Consider the following 17,618-nt stretch of genomic DNA (forward strand, 5'->3'; position numbering starts at 1 on the left):
ACTCCATATGATGGATTTTAAAGGAACTTTCCTTGAAAAATACAAATGAGAATGTGACTTAGAAAAATAGCTCAACTATTTGATGCTCTTCAAACATCTAGTGGCCCTTATCTGCTAGTCATATTTTCAGGGAGCAGAAGCTTTGAGGAAAATATGTTGTGATTAAACAGAAAGGCAGTCACCCCCCACCCCGTACTGCAGTCTGCTGGAATGATATGCTCCAGGCCCAACTCAGCCTGACTGGTGGAGGAAAGGGCTTTGCTCACAGCTCACTGCACAGCGCCTTAGAAATGTGGCAATTCTTCATACAATAATTTTATTGAGCAAAGTGTAAAAACACAGAAAGATCAAAAAGATATAGTTTACAATTGTGAAAGGGTAAATCTTTAGTAATGGTAATGTTTCAGACTGCCCCATAGCAGCTTCAGTCCAGCAGCCTGGTCGGTGTTGTTGCTGCAGTAGTAGTGGTTTTATCAGCAGCATGCTGCGGGGGTTCCTCACCCGCCTCCAGCTCTTCATCGTGCGCCAAATCTTCAGAATCTTCATCTTCCTCGTCCTCCATGGCCAAGGCCTCGTGCTGATCGGAGCCAGGTGGCACCGGTCCCTTGTCCCTCTGCTCCTGAAGGAGGCTCAGCTGGTTGCTCAGGTCGTTCCTCTCCTTCTGCAGAGCTCTGCACAGGCGCTCCAGCAGCTCCAGCTTCCCCTGCAGAGCCTTGAAGTGCCCATCGCGCAGCGTTTTCTGCAACAGAGGAGCGTTCCAGACACAGCGACTGTGTAGAGCAGTACTATCAGTTGATTAAAAAAAATTTAAAAATTCCCATAACCTATCCAACTATAAATATGCACAGTTTTTCTCACAGAAATGATACTCTTGGTAAAACCCCTCCTTCTGCAATGCTATTTTTCTTGTAGCCTAGCGATGCAAGAAAGCTATAATTGGCCCTCCACAAGAGATTATTTCAGTAATCATGATACAGATTACTGAAATAGATAGTTTCAGTAGTCTGTATCATGTAATATTAGTGTGCTAAAATGTTCAAATTAATGTCATGCGTTAACGTTGTCAGCCCTAGTTTAAAGAGTTTGTGGGTAAGGGGCTCACCTCCTCGGCCATCTGCAGCAGCGCCTGGTTGTTACTCTCCCACTTGGTCCTCCACTGCGTTGTCTCCTTTTCCAGCTTCTTGATCTTCTTTGTCATCTGGAAGTAAATCCACACCAATCATGGGGCTGGTGGTATCTTACCGATCTACTTAGAACTTATGTCTCATTGTACTATAAATATTTATTCAGATTGAAATTAGTGTGAAACTGCTATGAATGGAATATTTTGATATTTTTGGCTAGCAGTTTCCTTGAAATGTTGCTTCTAGCTTAGAGAAAATGTTGGTAGGTTTATATTGCTCTGAAGGGATTCAAACTCCTTCAATGACTAGACTGTTGTGAGACACCAACATCCCATAATAATCTTACCAAAGCTACAGGCTGATAACCAAGCTCCTCCTCCAAAATAAAACTTGGCAGCTTCCTCTAACTCTCAGTCTCGAAGCTTCCTCAGACTAAAAGTAAATCCTAATATAGGAAAATTGTTAAAATTTCTCAAATTCTGACAAGATTATTCTCCGAATTTTCCCTCAGCAAGATAAAAGTTATTCACAAACACTTTAGCCCAGTGTTTCTCAAACTTTTTCAGGGTGAGGACCACTTAACTCTTATAACAGTCAGGGACCACCTAACCTGAAATCACGATAACACATCTGAACATATGAGGAAACCTGAAATGCTAATATTAGTCTCTTAACTTACGTATTGATGTTCTATTTCGTATAGGCTTCGCCCTTTAAGGCTTGGCTGGAGTTCATGCGAACCACAAGCACCTCACATGAATGCACGCCCGCTTTCAGAACATTATTCAGAGTGGCGGCGCATGTTCCCTGGACAGGTGGATGGATCGGCTAATCAGCAGGGGTTACACGCTGCAGTTTGGAGGCAGGCCTCCCCCTTTCAAGGGGATCGTGGAGACGCTTCTACCATCTCCGGAGCAGAACCCACTAGCGATAGCCTTAAAGGGCGAAGCCTATACAAAATAGAACGTTGGTTACGAATTGTAACCCCAGATTCTATGAGTATAGAAGCAGCCCTTTAAACTGTGGGCCTCAATGGTTCCTGAATAGCTGAAGAAAAACGCTGTTAGGGAGTCGTTTGTCCGGTCTGACTGTTATTTATAGAGACCAGGGAGGGGCCCACCCAGTAGGTGGGCATGGAATAAGCTTTTTTTCAGTGCTGCGCTGAGCGCGAGGGATAAATCCACTAGCGATAGCCTTAAAGGGCTGCGCCTATACTCATAGAATCTGAGGTTACAATACATAACCAACGTTTTCTTTGTTCATCATAATGAGAAGAGTGGTGCTGTTTGGTAAATGTGACAGGCCACAACTAAGCCATGAACAGGTCTTCTTGGGTATTTTGATTTATTTACAGATTCTGAAAGTATGGAGTCTAAGCTTACCAATGATGTCAAACACATGGAAATAATAATAATAAAAAAGTTGTTCTTTACTACCAAGTGCTATGTACATTAATAACATTTAGGGCCATTTGTGATTTGGAAGCACAATTAAAGAAAAATAGACTTGAGTTGCTTACAAAGGGACAAACGAGATTTAATTTATGTGGCTTTAGTAGCTCTTCCATTTCGTTTCTATTGAGTGTTTAATGCGAGCCACAGAAACTGTTTTGGTTGCCCGAGTTTTATGGAATGAGTTTTTCTGATCTCCGTGCACGCAACTCCTTCTCCTCCACACCTCCTCAATAAGATCAAAATTTATGTTGTCTTGGTGCTCGGAGTGGCTCTAAGCAGTGCATGAATCATTCTGAAGCTGCAACTCCTAGCAGGAATCTCCAGGCAGAGATGGGAGCTCTCAGGGAGGACGTCATGATCTTTCCAAGTCAAGCATCAAGTCTTCAGGACACAAGTCTAATTTGAGTCTGATTTACTTTTTGAACTCGAATTTCTGGTTCCATCTGAGATTTGATGGAACTTCTCTGAATGGGTTTCAATTTTGCTGTGAACTTTTTAGACAGGTCACAGCTGTGAGACAGAATGTTCTTCTCTGGTTAAATGATGTCAAAGTCGTAGCTGCTGCTGTCTAACATTTAAGACACAAAGAGGTGAAGATCCATAGCTCACCTTCTCCATTTCTTGTCTGAAGGTGGTGAAGACTTCATTACTTTTCGCCAAAGTGCTTTGAAACTCTTCAAACTTGTCCATGTACAGGGAGAGCTGAGAGGAGAGAACATTATACCAGAGCTCATGTGTACAACACTATATTTACTTATTACAGCACATTGTGTTGCATTGTGCTATACAGTCAAAGGCAGATGAGATAAAAAAAACCATGCAGAAGCATCCATCCTGATTGGACCAGCTCACCTGTTGTTTCAACTGAGATTCTTGCTCTTTCATCAGCTCACATTTGCGCCTGGACTCTGTGGCGTCCTTCAGCAGCTGAAACACCAACACAGACAGGTGTTTAACCCTGAACTAAGCTTCAACACTTAATTTTCCCTCTGTAGTCTTGCTAAAAGTTTAAGTGCTTATGTTCCATTCTACACGGCTGACGCTGCTACAAAGTTCACAGAGTTCTTCAACCTCCCCAGTGTTCAGAATGAAGAGCCACCATGGAGAAGGAAGAAAGTAGCAGCAGAGAGCCATCTCATCCTGGTGTAGAGGGGGGATTACTAACCCAGAGTGGTCAATAGTCCAATCCAAGCACATAACTGCTTGGATTGGACTATTGGCCGTTGTATTTGATATATATAGCATATTTATAACAACTGAAGGAAACAGTTACTTGATTGTGATATAAAATGGCACAATGCGCCTGGAAAATACATAATACTGCCTGTTTGAGTGTGAGTTAGCAGCCTGAGGGGGACTAGAACTGAAACTCATTTGTGTCACACAGCTTTTTAGAGTGTACTTAAAAAAAGAAAACTGTGTAAAACTCATTAGTATTAAACATCAGAACCATTATTCTAAAGGCCAAAGCACAACGCTCGCATCCGATTGTTAAAGCTTTAATCCCTTTTTTTTTTTTGACATGCCAGCGCCGACTTGAGTCAGTACCATCGGACTGAGATCAAGTATTCAAAGAGGGATTCATGAGAGTTAGTACCAGAAGTCCTGGCAGCATGAATGCAAGCTGGTCTAGCAAGAAGCTCAGAGCTGCTATCTCCTTTCATCTTCCTGTACTTCTTGGGTCCTAGAAAGAGTAAGAACTCTACTCTTTTTGTGTGTAGAAGATTGTAGTTTATATTTTCCACCAAAGCAGGTGTACTTTATTAGGCCAACGCATCTAACTGACATTCTAGTTTAAAGGCACAGTCCGCACCGCCTTGGCCAGATTAATTTTCCAGATCTGCCCCGGCTTTACCTGGCTGTTCCCAGATTTTCATACCTACCTCAGGGGTAAAACTAGCAGGACCAATCGAGACACCAAAACCATTTGAGTGACAGTTGACCGTTGAAAAGCTCACTACCTGAGGTAAAACTGAGCCACACATTAACCGATTAGAGCACGACTTGTCAGTGGAAAAACACCTTATACTGTATGTGTTGTGTAGCTCTGACCCCAGGTTGTTCACGTATTGACTGGAGGTCCAACTTGGTCAGAGTCACAAGAATCACTAGCTGTCAGCTAGGCCCCGTTGACTACAATGTGTTCTATTTACTGCTTACATCTTCCAGCCCAATTCTCAGTTGGATCGGATGCAAAAACAGATATGGTGCGTTTTGGCCACAATATTCTGATGAATAATCTGCCAAGGTGTTCTAATGACCACACACATATCAGACAGATAGTTAAAAAGAAGAAATTATCTTACAAACTCTCTCTCCCGCTGCTGCTTCTCCTCCACTTCTTTCATCATCTCAGTGATTCTTTGCAGCTTGGCATCCATTAGCTGCTGCTGCAGTTCCTTGTGTTTGAATACCTTGTCTATGTGCTGCAGAAGAAAACAATGTCAGAATGCAAGATGAACAAAGAAACACAAACGTCTTCATTTTCATTAATTGTATCCATAAAATTAGAAAACCTTCCTAGCTGTGACAGGTTCCACTCCAGTCGCAAGTACTGGAACAGGCTGCAGAGCACACCATTTATGGAAGGATCATAATCGGAGTAGCTGACGATATTTTCGCACTACAGTTTATAACTTTATATTATCTGTCCTATAAAAAGTCATCAACGGTTCTCTGATCACATATGAAAGATGTCGCAGTCAATGTTGGATAAATGTGAACTATTATTCATCTTCTATACACTATAATTACATTATATATACATTGTATATACAATATTGTATATTGTATATATTGTATATACAATATACAATATTGTATATTGTATATATTGTATATACAATATACAATATTCCAAAGAAAATGCAGCTTGATAAACTGAAACACGAAGGACCAATGCTACATGACATTGTATCATTGGCTAATCCGAGAGGGCCATTCATTTCCCATGGCACTGATTGGCTGAATCCTGAAAAGTCGAAATAGGGAAGATGTTAGCTATTCACGTGGTATAGATCAGTGGTCCCCAATCTTTTTATCACTGCGGACCGGTGAATACTTGACAATTTTACTGCAGCCCGGGGCGAGGGGGTGTGAACCGTCCAACGAGGTTTCTGCATGTTGGTGTGTCCGCTAAAGCCTAGTTCACATGGCACAATTTTAAATTTTTTGCCTTGATTTTCCCCTTATGACAATCTTAAAATGTTCCGAGTTCGATAAACGATAAACAGCGCGGCTGGCAAAGCTGATGCCAGAAACGACCCAAATCTTTGTTTCCCCATAGTGTCATTGGTGGCAACTTTACTGGCTCAGAATATATCCATGGTTTACATACCAGAGATCAAATCTGCAGATGCATTTGGGAAAAACTAGTTGATGGTACTCAATATCAACTTCGCTCCGTGGCGCAGATGTTTCTCATTTACCAGCGGAAAACAGAAAAAGGGTGGCAGATTCACCAAGAAATGGTAAATGACCTGCTTTATACAGTGTTGGACTTGTCTGGGGACTCTTGAGCTACATTCAGTCATTCACCCATTCATGCACAGAATCACAGAGATGTGAAAGTTAAACTGAAGATATACAGATGAAGTGTGATGCGAAGCCTAGCTGTATGGAGGGCTGATCCTACCAAAATTTACAATAATTATAAAAATAAACAAGTGACTTGGTAACGTAATTAATGTGGCAAATATTGCAACCAAAAAAAAGAACTTTCCAAACTTCTTTGATTACACAATGTGACAAAGTAATATTTGTTTAGAATTTTTAACAGAATTAATGCAAATATCATAACTATTAATTAATTTGTAACATCATAACTATTCTTTAATTTTCATTTTCCTCAATCTTAAGTTTTCTTTTCAATATTTTTTTCTCTGTTCATATTCAGTATTTAATGCAATATTTTTATTTACTGCGACAATTCTTTGAAGAATTTGTGTGTAGTTTTTTTATGTACTGTCACCTTTGTGAACCATGCATTAATTTATTTTCTCCTTTACAATTTCTTGTTACAATGCAATGCTCTGGAGAACTTAAAACCCTTCCGCAGTTTTAAATTGACATTTGTCAATAACATTTGTTACATTGTGTTTTTATCGTGTAAACAGAGGTAGAAAAAGCAATATTGGCTTCAAGAATCACCCTTCCTCACACCCCCAAAAAACTAAACGAACAAAAAGAGACTGACATTAGTCAGCACGTATCTGAGATCTGTTAGTCTGATGTCAAAATAATTTCTGCCGGTCAATTTCTAGTTTGAACTGACCTGGTGGCAGGAGGAAGGTTAAGTGTGACTTGGCAAATTAAATGTTCATGTGAAGCAGACTGGAAGCATAAACCAGAAGATGGGAAGCTGTTACAGTAGAAACCACTTTTAGAACCTGACTCACAGCAACCCGAAGTTGCCCATGGTGCTGAGTGAAACTGCAACATGACTGCTACATTTGGTTCTGACCTCCTCTCTGAGCTCGTACTGCTCAATGAGCTTCTTGAGCTTGTCAGCCAGCTCCATGTTCTCCTGCCTCAGCTTGGCGTTGTGGGAGCTGTGCTGCTCCATCTGCACCTCAATGTCACCTAGAGTCATCTGGAAGTGCAGCATGGCCTCCTTCCGCTGCTCCTCATACTCTCTGGACCGCTGGCCATTCTCCTCCTGGCAGTGAACACAGAGCCAATCTGCTTCAACATTATTACAGTAGCTCACAAAAGTAAGTGCACCCCTCACAGTTATGTAAATGTTTAGTTTCATCTTCTCATGGGCCTAACCTGAAGATATAACACTTTGTTATACAAACTGTAAACTGACTACTTGACATTTTATCAGAGTAGAGTTGCTTCAGCAAGGCAGTGGTTGTCTTAAAGACACGTTTGTGGCCCAGTTTCTGATGGGGAGTCCTGGTTTGCTTCAGAGCATGCTAGAAAAATTCTCTCTGACCAACCTATGAACTGCCTCTCCACTACCTGGGGGCATTGTGTTGCTTAGCATCACTGAAGATCAACGGTCAAATCTGTTAGAAATAAATTTAAAATAGAAAACATCTTAGCTGTATAAAGGGCTTTGTAAATTAAAACATGCACAATGAAATGGAATATATGCAAAGTTTTGTGGACTTTAAGGAGCCTAATGCTTGTGAACAGAGCCATTACCTTCAGTGTCTTGTTGTGTCTCTGGAGTTCTCTGCAGAGACTCTCCAGCTTGCTGCGGGCCAGGATGGCTTTGCTGTGTTCTCCCTGCAGGTGGATCTTCTCCTTGACAATCTGAGACTGCTTCTTCTGCAGGGCTTTCAGCTGTTTCTGCATGCAGCGGCTCTCCTCCAGCTGAACCAACCACAAAGCCACAAACACATGAAAATAAAAGGTAAATAAAAGCTACACAATCTTGTAGGGATGCACCAATAAATCAGCCCTGATTTCCTTAATTTTAGGAGATCAGTGATTTGTCTATACCTAAATGTGAGGTTGATCTTATCCACCGATCTTATCTACCTCAGAAAAGGTTTAAAAAAAAATCAACCTGTCCTCTTTTACTCTGCCATGAGAGGTTTGACTAATACACCCAGCATGACCTGCAAATATGCATATAATGTCTACACGTTTTGTTTGTTTTTCTTCAGGCAGACAAAAAAAAAAAGTATTGGCAGGTCAGGAGGATTCTTCAAGATTGTTAATTGGTCAGAAAACTGCATCGGGTGTTCAGTCACGGTGCTGGTCTGTGTGTGAACATGGTCCCAAATCAAGCTTTAGAAAACTAATGTCAGTCTCTCTCACATAGTCATTCAATGATTTTGTGCTTTCAAAAATAAAGTTGGCATCACAACACAGAACATGTGGCTCAGAAGGTTCCCTGTTCTAAAGGAAAGAACACATCAACAGCATTCCTGAGACCTTAAGCTCAAGGATGTGTTCATTCTCTGCACTTAATGTAATTTAATGACAAATATTAAAGCAGATCAAACTACTTCCACCTTAATCCTGCAGCTGGCTGGCCCCACAAACATATCATGCAGGGTTTCCAGCAGTGTATCACAAGCCTGGCGGCCCGCCATGCTTTACAAGCCCCCCATCCCCGTCAGGCTAAGCGTTGATGGTTTTTGTTTTTAGGATTTTTTTTTTTTAGTTACTCTGAGCGTTTCACTGGCAGATCAGATTTATTCCTTAAAGATAAGTTTATAGTCCATTAATTTAAATGGTAACAAAGCAGGGAGAGCGGACCAATCACACTGCTGGCGCCTCTGTGCGTTGACGCTGCTCGATCACTGAAGTTTACCTCAGAACGGATCGCGCAAGCCTCCTTTCACTCAAACTGGACAGGCTGACCGGTATGGATATTTACATCGACCCCCTGTGAGGAATTATGTTTCTTTGGAGAACTTTATATCATGGTAAGGGTTTAAACCCCACCGCGTTAGCGCTGGTTGGGCAGGTCTACGTGAACCGCAGGAATAACTTGTAGTCGCGCTTTCAGGGGTGCGGATTGAGGGAGTGGTGAGAATGATTTATCTCACCATTCTCACCAGAGCCGCACATAACAGACTTATGTGCGGCATTTACATCTCAACACACTTTCACACTCGCCTTGTAGTCACCCATCATGCTGGTTTTATATTATATTATTATCTTTAGTATTATTTTTCCGGTTACAAGATGCGTCAAACCATATCAATGCAAATGCTTTGTCCACTTAGTCAGCCAGAGCTAATGCGTGCGGCCGCACAAAGATCTGTAAAACTCGTCTCATAAACGCGAGCAATCAAAACAGTCTCTGTGGCGATTATTAAACCTTCATCAGACACGAAATGGAAGAGTTACCAAAGCCACATTAGCAGCATTAAATTAAATCTGCTGCTTTGTTGTGCATTTCTGAACGCAGTGCAGTGGATTTAACTCATCATGCATTACCGGTCCAAGGCTGTATGAGGACTTGAGCAGAATTTGACTTATAGGCCCCACTTGCTGCTAAAAACATCAGCACCTTTAACAGCTTCTTTGTTAGATTTAGTGAAATCTGGGAGGGGGAGTAGTTTAATTAGCCAACCTAAACACAATGAGTTATAATTACAGTTTACCAATTTGTATTTGTGAACAAACATAGCTTAAACTCAAAGATTAAACTCTTAGCATCAGATTGTAGTTATGGCAACAAAACAATGTAACTATGAATGTTGTTCTTTGAACTTTTACAAAGTAAACTTGCCAGCTCCTTAAAAATCTTACATTTAAATGTTTAACAATTTAAATTTTATTTATCTGCGGTCTGTGTTAAAATATAAACATTTATGGGGCCCCTGAATCCCTGGGGGCGTTACGGAGCCACTGACTTAATTTGGATTAAACAGAAGTGCAAATAATTGATATTAATTTTAATTGTATTTTTTGATTTGATGTTTTTAAGACTAGTTGTGGATTTAAATAGTGTTTCATTGGTGACCTTTTCCCATAGAATACAATTACCCAGTAATATTTTTACATTTAATGTCTACTTAACATAGGGCTATTGTAAACGAATATTTCAGTAATCGAGTAATCTATCAATTATTTTTACGAGTAATTGGATGAAAAAATTAATAAAATAAAATATTGGTAAATCTAGCATAACACCAATGTTACTATTGGATATCAACATCAGTCTAATTTAACATTTCAAATGTTAAATTAACTTGTAACAGTTACTTTTCTATAGTTTAGAAAATTAACCTGTAACAATAATATCTCACTTTTTAGGTTAACCTGAAGGTGTAAAATAATCTGAAATTATATTCAAGTTAATAATAAAGAGGCAGGCTCACAAATACGCTTATAAAAATGTCTGTGCTCCAGCTTTTAGTTTATGTATTCATCTTCAGTCAATTTAATAGATTAACTCTCTCCTTGCCCATTTATAGCTTTTGTGTTTACTGTATGTTAGCGACGGGATTTGACACCTTCTTTTGTCACACACAAAAACACATTTACCAGCTATCTACCGCCACGATGCGCTCTGTCACCCATTTGTTGAAACCGGGATAATATGACATTTATTGTGCGGTTTGTTCGTAAAGCTACACTTACAGTACATTACAAGCATCAATTACTCAGCCACCCACCGTCTTCCGTCTATCTGCTTACCTGTATAAACTTAACATCTTTAATACAAAAACACGGTGGACCGCCGGTGGATCACCTTGCCACCCCGACCACCAGGCTTAGCAAGTTTTCTGGGGGCAACCCTGATCATGGCTCAACATGTCGGGCTGATCCTCCTAGACATGTTCTGCAACCTTAAAGGCGCTTTTCCACCAGTAAATATGCAGTTTGGTTTTACACCAGGTAGTGAGATTTTCAATTATACCCTCTGTTCCTCACTATTGTGGGCAAAACGTGGTACTGATGGACTCAAATAAATTATTAAAAATTAATTTCTGGCCTAACCAATATGGAAGAGGATTAGGGCCACTGGGAAAAAAATAAAACAGTTTTGACTTTAATCTCAGAATTCTTAGAAAAAAGTCAAAATTCTGAGATTAAAGTCAGAATTAACTTTTGCTTTAACTATTTTTAATTAATGTTTGAAAAGACAAATAAATAGCTTTTTGTCATGTGACTGAGTTCATTTGTGGCAGTTCCTTGAATTCTGTTTCCATCATTTTCATATCTCTGAATACTTTACCTTGTGGTTAAATATTATCCTGTAAAATGAAATATTTTTCTCAATTAAATTAGCAGATCAGTCTTATTTAATCACTGCAAAACAAGGCACATGAAAATATTGAATTTACAGCAAAATACATATTGGAGGCAAGATATAAGGCTATAGACTTGCAAAGATTAAACATTTTATTGTTAATTTGATCATGGTGATTAAAATGACCCAACTTTCAAAGCATTCTTTTAGGTCCTGTGTTACAAATCAGTTATTCAATATAAAAGACAATACTATTCACAGTTCTCACAGGTGTAGAGAAAATAAGCTCTAACTATTGAGAGAATACCCACATACAAAAGCAAAACTGAATTCTGATTTTAATCTCAGAATTGACTTTTTTCTCAGAATTCTGAGATTAATGTCAGAACTGTTTGTTTTTTTTCCCTGTGGCCCTAAGCCTCTTCCATACTCTTCCTTATAAACAAAGATAAAGACTCAAATCAGCCAATTATTTTGCAATACATATACATACAATTACATTCTGGCATTTAATTTTTTTGAATTTGCAATTGTTTGGATTTATGTAATACTGTCAAAAAAGTTGCAAACAAATAGCCAGTTTAAAAAATAAGAAAAAACTCTACCGGTTAGAGGCGGTCTAGTGGTCTAGTGTCTTATGTAACCCTACATAAAAAGACATTCAACATTCCAACATTCCTACCAGATCTGCATATTTTTTGCACAGTGCTGCCAGTTTCTCTTCAGGCGTGGCAAGAGAATTCAGCGCCTGCATCAGCAGTACAACCTCCTTTCCTGCAGGGAAAATGACAAGACAGCCAAAGAAACACATTAAAAATAGTTTAATAAACAGATCACAACACTAAAAGCTCCAGTACAAGAACTCAACACATTACTTTTAGATTTAGGCCATCTTGGCAAATTATTTAACATACAGAGAAAATTTTGCAAAAATTAAGAGAATGGATATTAGAAGGAAACTAGTAAAAAGGAACAAAACTGTGATTAATGATATATTTAAACTGTTTTGAAGCCAAAGATCAAACAGAAATAATTTTTAGTCAATTTTATATAAAACAGCTGCTTCAAACATCAGCAGACCTAAATGTAGCTTACCAAACCATTACTAGTATGCAGGCTGTTGCAGTTACTCCTCTCTCCTTTTCATGTTTTCTATTTATTTATTTACAACATGAATTGCTTTTTGCACTTTACTAGAAGCTTATCTTTAACAATGTTGACTAAGAGAGTCTAAATCTTTTTTCTTTGCTGCAGAGACAAATTTTTTACTCTGCCAAGTACAACAACTTGGCCACATTGTTTACACCAGGGACCAGCTGAAGCCAGCATGGTGTTCAGATCTGGAGAAGGACACATCGGGGTTGCAAAGAAGGAAACAAACAGCTGAGGAGAGCAACAAGCAAGAAACAACAGAGGCTTATGGAGAAGAGGAGCAACAACCTGTTTCCCCTCCGTTACCATGGGCAACATTAGATCGATGGCTAACAAGAATTGATGAATTGACAGCACTGGCCAGAGGGAGTACCAGGAATGTAGCTTATTGTGTTTTACGGAGACATGGCTGAACTCGGACATTCCTAATGCCAATGTCTCCATCAAGGGCTATCAGACTGTTCAGGCTGACAGGAATTGCACCAAGAACATAAAGCAGAATTGAGGGGGGGGTTGCTGTTCTACTAAGACTAATGTGGACTGAATTGATCTTTGACCCCCACCATCAAAATATATTATGACTCCACCTACATATCACATAAACAAAGCAGGCCAAGTGTCCTGAGTGTGATCAAACATTTAACCTTTGCTCACATTTTGTTCCATCAAAATAACCAAACCATATTTTAACTTTTAAAAAAAACGCCAAAACATTATGAAAACTCAGCATTGTTGAGAGGAAACTGATAAAGGAAATGGAGATGAGCAAGCTTTCCTACCAAAAGCCTTGTCGTCTCCAGCCTTGGAGTCTCCTCCAGGATCAAGCTCCGCCTCCCCCAGGTCACTGGGACTGTCCTCTCTGCCCGGGGTTTCCCCTCTCTCTTCCTCAGGCCCGCACAGACCTAAATGAAACCCTGGAACCTCCTCCTATAAACACACACAAGATTATGACAACACATCAGCTCTAATCTCTCATTAAACAGCACTGTGAGCTGGAGATTTCATTAAAAACTCCAGAAAAGGTCAGGGCTTAAATCTTCAGTTGCATTTCAAAAGTTATGCTGCAGGAGTAAACTTTAACTTTGTTGCTTCAGCACAGTGATTCCCAAAGTGAGGGACACAGTAGCCGTGTCTGAATTCAGGGTCTGCATCCTTCAAAGGACCCGGTCTACATAGGACGACTGACAGATGTTAACAGAATAATCAGTCCCCTAAGATATTATGTTTTCAGGCTTGATGTTATTTTTTGTTATTAATAAGTTGTCACTTGAACACAGCAGTGGTTGATTAGCTAACTTCAACAGTGATTCAGTGATCTGTCAGTGAGTTCATCTGTGGGTCGCCTTTGATTTTTGTTAACCAAACAGCACCATAATAAAGTAATAATTACTGTGATTATTATTATTTTATTGATTCAACAATTTGAACATGTTTTGTTGAGGGTTTTTTTGTCTTTAATAAAGGTTTAAACTTTTTGGAGCTTAGTGTATATTTTTGATATGTCAAAACCAGAGAAACAAGCTTGTCTCAGCTGGTGGCGTTCAGTTTGTCTCCTGAACCCTACAGACCAGATAGACTGGTTGGGCACACCTGCTCCAGTGCAACCTGCAACATATCGGTATCTGATGCTACATGTTACTCAGCTGTCACAGAAATGTTCTTATTAACCAAAGGGGAACCCAGCAGAAAACATTTTGGAAGCCACTGTCCTAACCATAACTTGATGCAAGTAGCTCTCTTGTCTACTCTCTAACCAGCAACTAAGCCTCTTCCTAAAACAATGCTGATCTTGTAGTATGAGTAGCCCATAACAACAGGACATGCTGAAAACATCCTAACTGGAAACTGAAAATCTTGATCACTTATAAAATTTACTTTCTGACAGATCCTACTATCACAAATTACATTTTTACCTAAAACTCTGAGCATTTTTCCATTTTTGTGATAAATATATCTATAGAAAATGAAGTCAGTGATCTTCGAAAACCGTTTGTAAATATTAATTTAAAAGGTGCAAAATAATCTAGGAAATTAAACCTGAGCACAGCCAGCACATAAGAATGGTCACATTGTCATGTACCTGACATGGACTATCCAGATGAGTTGGGGATTCACTGCCGCTCACTATTCTTCTGTTGGGCAGCTCAATCTTGCAAACTCCTGGCGTCTCCATCGGTTTTGATCCAACCCTAGAAATATATACAAAAGAATGGTTAGAATTTAGACTCACTATAGTGAACTGTATAGTAAACATTTTGCCACACTGTGTGACCCTAAACCCCATTTGTGTCCTCCAGGTGAATGTGGAAAATTAAAGAAGAGTGAATTTGCCATGACTGTGTGGGAAGGCAACTAGCTGCCAGATACTGGGCCAAGCTGGATCTTCATGGCAGGGACCATGCTTGAGTCTTGGATCAAAACATGCCCATGTAAAATTCAAATAAAAACTTCTTCCAGTCAAAGATCTTAAATGGTTGATCGACTATGATAAATTAACACTTAGAAGATGATCCAATGTCTAAGTGTGTCTGCAGCAACACAGCTTCAGACCGAATGATCAAGTCTCAACAAAATAAAAACTAGAAATGTGTAAAAAAGACAACGGTAACATCTGTTGAATAAAAAAAGAATACATTGTGGGCAAGTTCACTATTCTATAAATGGTCCTGGATGCATCTGTGGGAACATAAAAACAGTACACAACTGGAAGGGTCAGAATTCTGGTTGCAAGAAACTCTTTTATTCAGCTGTAGCTAGTTGGACGCCAGAGGAAGTCTCTAGCAACTCGTTGTCGCTGGCTGCGTTCATTCAGAGTGGTTAGAATTAGCAGGTGTTTAGCTTGACCCTAACATCACCACCAGCCTCACTGGATCCTTCAGTGTGAAAACGAAACCAAAAAGACCGGAAAATAATTTTTTAAATATACAATAAAACAAATACATATTCTAACAACTTTAAAAAGTTGGAAAAATGCTGGTAATTACTATATAAAAATATTTAAGCCTAAGCTAAATTTGAAACGGCACATCGTTTCGTTTCACGTATGACACGGTGACGAGAAACACCAGATTGAGTGACAAACGTGATTTTCCAGATAAACAAGTTTCTGGAACCCTCTGAGGGCAGACTTGAGAGGAACGCATGTGTTCCCACTCTGTTCCGGTTCGTTTTAGCAACATGGCTTCATTCTGCTCCGTGTGAACGGAGTCCCGCTGAAACACAAAGTGTCTCTTTCCCAGAAACTTCTCAAATATTATACAGAATAGCAAAGAGTACAGCTGTCGAGATCAAACCCCCAAACCTTAAAAACATTTACGTTACACGGTGTTACGTAGCTACTGCTAGCGGGCTAATAGTTAGCTTAAAGCTAACTGACGCTAGCCTTGTTGGCGAACTTACTTCAAAATGTTGAACAAGTGAAAACAATCACTGCGCTGTAAACCTCTTTGCAGAACTTCGTTCAGTGCGTTCGGGTAGCGTAAAGTCTGCATGCCACAATACCAAACACTCCAATAAACAGTCCTAAAAGCACTCACCTGAATATTTTCACTGTACTGCTCGAAGGAGGACGTCAGAAGCTAGTTAGTGTGAAGTTAACGCATACAACATCCGGGTATCACCTCTCAAACTATAACCACTGATGGGTTTCCAAAAAACCGAAACATCTTCTTTGTAGTTTATTGTTCTAATCTTAATCTTGTTTAGCTTAGTATGTGTTTTTTTAAATATTAGCCGATCCATCTCTATGGTTAAATTAAAGAGTAGAGCAATCTGAATTCAAATTGTAATATTTTAACTTGAAGGTGAAACTCTTTATATCCGTCAGCATCGTAAGCTTCTTCAAGGGCAAAAACGACCATTTACCTGTGCCCTCCAAACAGGACTTGTATCTTTTTTAGAAATAATAAAATATTTTTATTTAAAGGCTAGCACAAAATACAAATAAAACAAGAACTTTAATAAAACAACATGAAACAGTGCATATTTAAAAAGTAACTGTAAATATGAGGCCTACTTAAGAAATCTGCTAAATTGCAACGCAAACTATCCTGAATTTGTAAGTATATATTAAAATATACTTAAAAATATATTTTTTAAATATACATAAAAATTCAGTTAAATTGCAACACAAACTATCCAAGATTTCCCTTCTTAAGTTTCTGACAGTTTCTGAATTTGATGAAGCAGGTGTATGACGGCGTCTTCAATCCCACAGTGACTAACTCCAAGGGATCCTAAAAAATACTTGTTTGCCACTCAGGCCACCAAGAGTCTCTCAAGGACTCTCATGGTGTGGAATGTCAGGAATGAGCTAAGTCACAGTCATTGATACACATAAAAGACTGGAACAATCGTCCAGCAACACTTTCTATGTAAAAATGTAGTGTCTAGTGACAGTGGTAACTCTCTTATCTTCATTTAGAAGAGAAACAGCTAACACAAATTTCGAGCCTGTAATATATATACAGTCAATAACAAAATACATACCCAGTTAGCTGCTGCAAGAGTCTCTTCAATTTTTAGTCTGATAGAGACATGACTGAACACATAGATGGGGTCAGGTGGACCAGTTGTAGCAACAGAACATCAAGTTATTGCCATCAATAACTGTAGACAATGCATCATTGGAGAGTAGAATGATAGTGTAGAGAGGAGAAGTGTTCAGTTTGTCTTCCAGGAGCCTATTGCAGCCTAACTACAGAGAAAGCTCAGGGTAACCTAACCCAGTCTAACGATAAACTTCATGGCAAGAAAAGTTTTAAACATCTTCCTAAAAGTAGACAATGTGTCTGCTGATTCAATAGACCAAATTAATGGGAATTTTAAATAACTACTAGAATAAAATGGTGTAGCCACTCAGCCAGTAAGAGGTGTTATTTTCAAGTCTAAAACAACAATAAGGGTACAGCTGGGCACCAATGGAAACATAACTTTGTTGATGATTTAGCTGTTTGTAAAGATAATGCATCTTTATGATGTAAAATCCAAGATTTCTCACATGACTCCAAGTGAGTGCTTTTTTGTAACATGTTTACAGTCCAGTGTAAATGAACAGGACATATAAAACATAAAGTAGGCTAACTCTGAAACATAATAATGTCTTTGGTGCTAGTCTGTGGAAAAATGATTATTTGATTACCATTAGAGGGCGCTAATGTTGTATTTATTGTAGCAAACAACGTTAAATGGTTTTCATTTTTCTTCTTTTCTTCCTGGATTACT

General features: G+C 39.2%; 1 protein-coding gene across 1 annotated transcript; it reads right to left on the reverse strand.

Moving 5' to 3' along the window:
* Window positions 1–297: 297 nt before the first annotated feature.
* txlng (taxilin gamma) lies at window positions 298–15,984 on the reverse strand. Its single transcript, XM_032561471.1, has 11 exons — window positions 15,932–15,984; window positions 14,476–14,584; window positions 13,175–13,322; window positions 11,926–12,017; window positions 7,730–7,900; window positions 7,041–7,235; window positions 4,885–5,004; window positions 3,431–3,505; window positions 3,188–3,280; window positions 1,103–1,198; window positions 298–739 (listed from the first exon to the last, which is right to left on the reverse strand). The coding sequence occupies exons 2-11, from the start codon at window positions 14,566–14,568 to the stop codon at window positions 425–427; spliced, it is 1,398 nt and encodes a 465-aa protein (XP_032417362.1). The 5' UTR covers window positions 14,569–14,584; window positions 15,932–15,984; the 3' UTR covers window positions 298–424.
* Between the last annotated feature and the right edge of the window lie 1,634 nt (window positions 15,985–17,618).

This window comes from Xiphophorus hellerii, chromosome 4, assembly GCF_003331165.1.
Source record: "Xiphophorus hellerii strain 12219 chromosome 4, Xiphophorus_hellerii-4.1, whole genome shotgun sequence".
NCBI classification, from domain to species: domain Eukaryota; kingdom Metazoa; phylum Chordata; class Actinopteri; order Cyprinodontiformes; family Poeciliidae; genus Xiphophorus; species Xiphophorus hellerii.

Excerpts from the sequence above, each read along its gene's own strand:
- txlng (XM_032561471.1), bottom strand. The coding sequence starts at position 14,568 with ATGGAGACGCCAGGAGTTTGCAAGATTGAGCTGCCCAACAGAAGAATA. Across the intron at positions 3,281-3,430 it reads AATCTCAGTTGAAACAACAG|CTCTCCCTGTACATGGACAA; the intron begins GTGAGCTGGTCC and ends CTCTCCTCTCAG. Across the intron at positions 740-1,102 it reads TGCTGCAGATGGCCGAGGAG|AAAACGCTGCGCGATGGGCA; the intron begins GTGAGCCCCTTA and ends CCTCTGTTGCAG.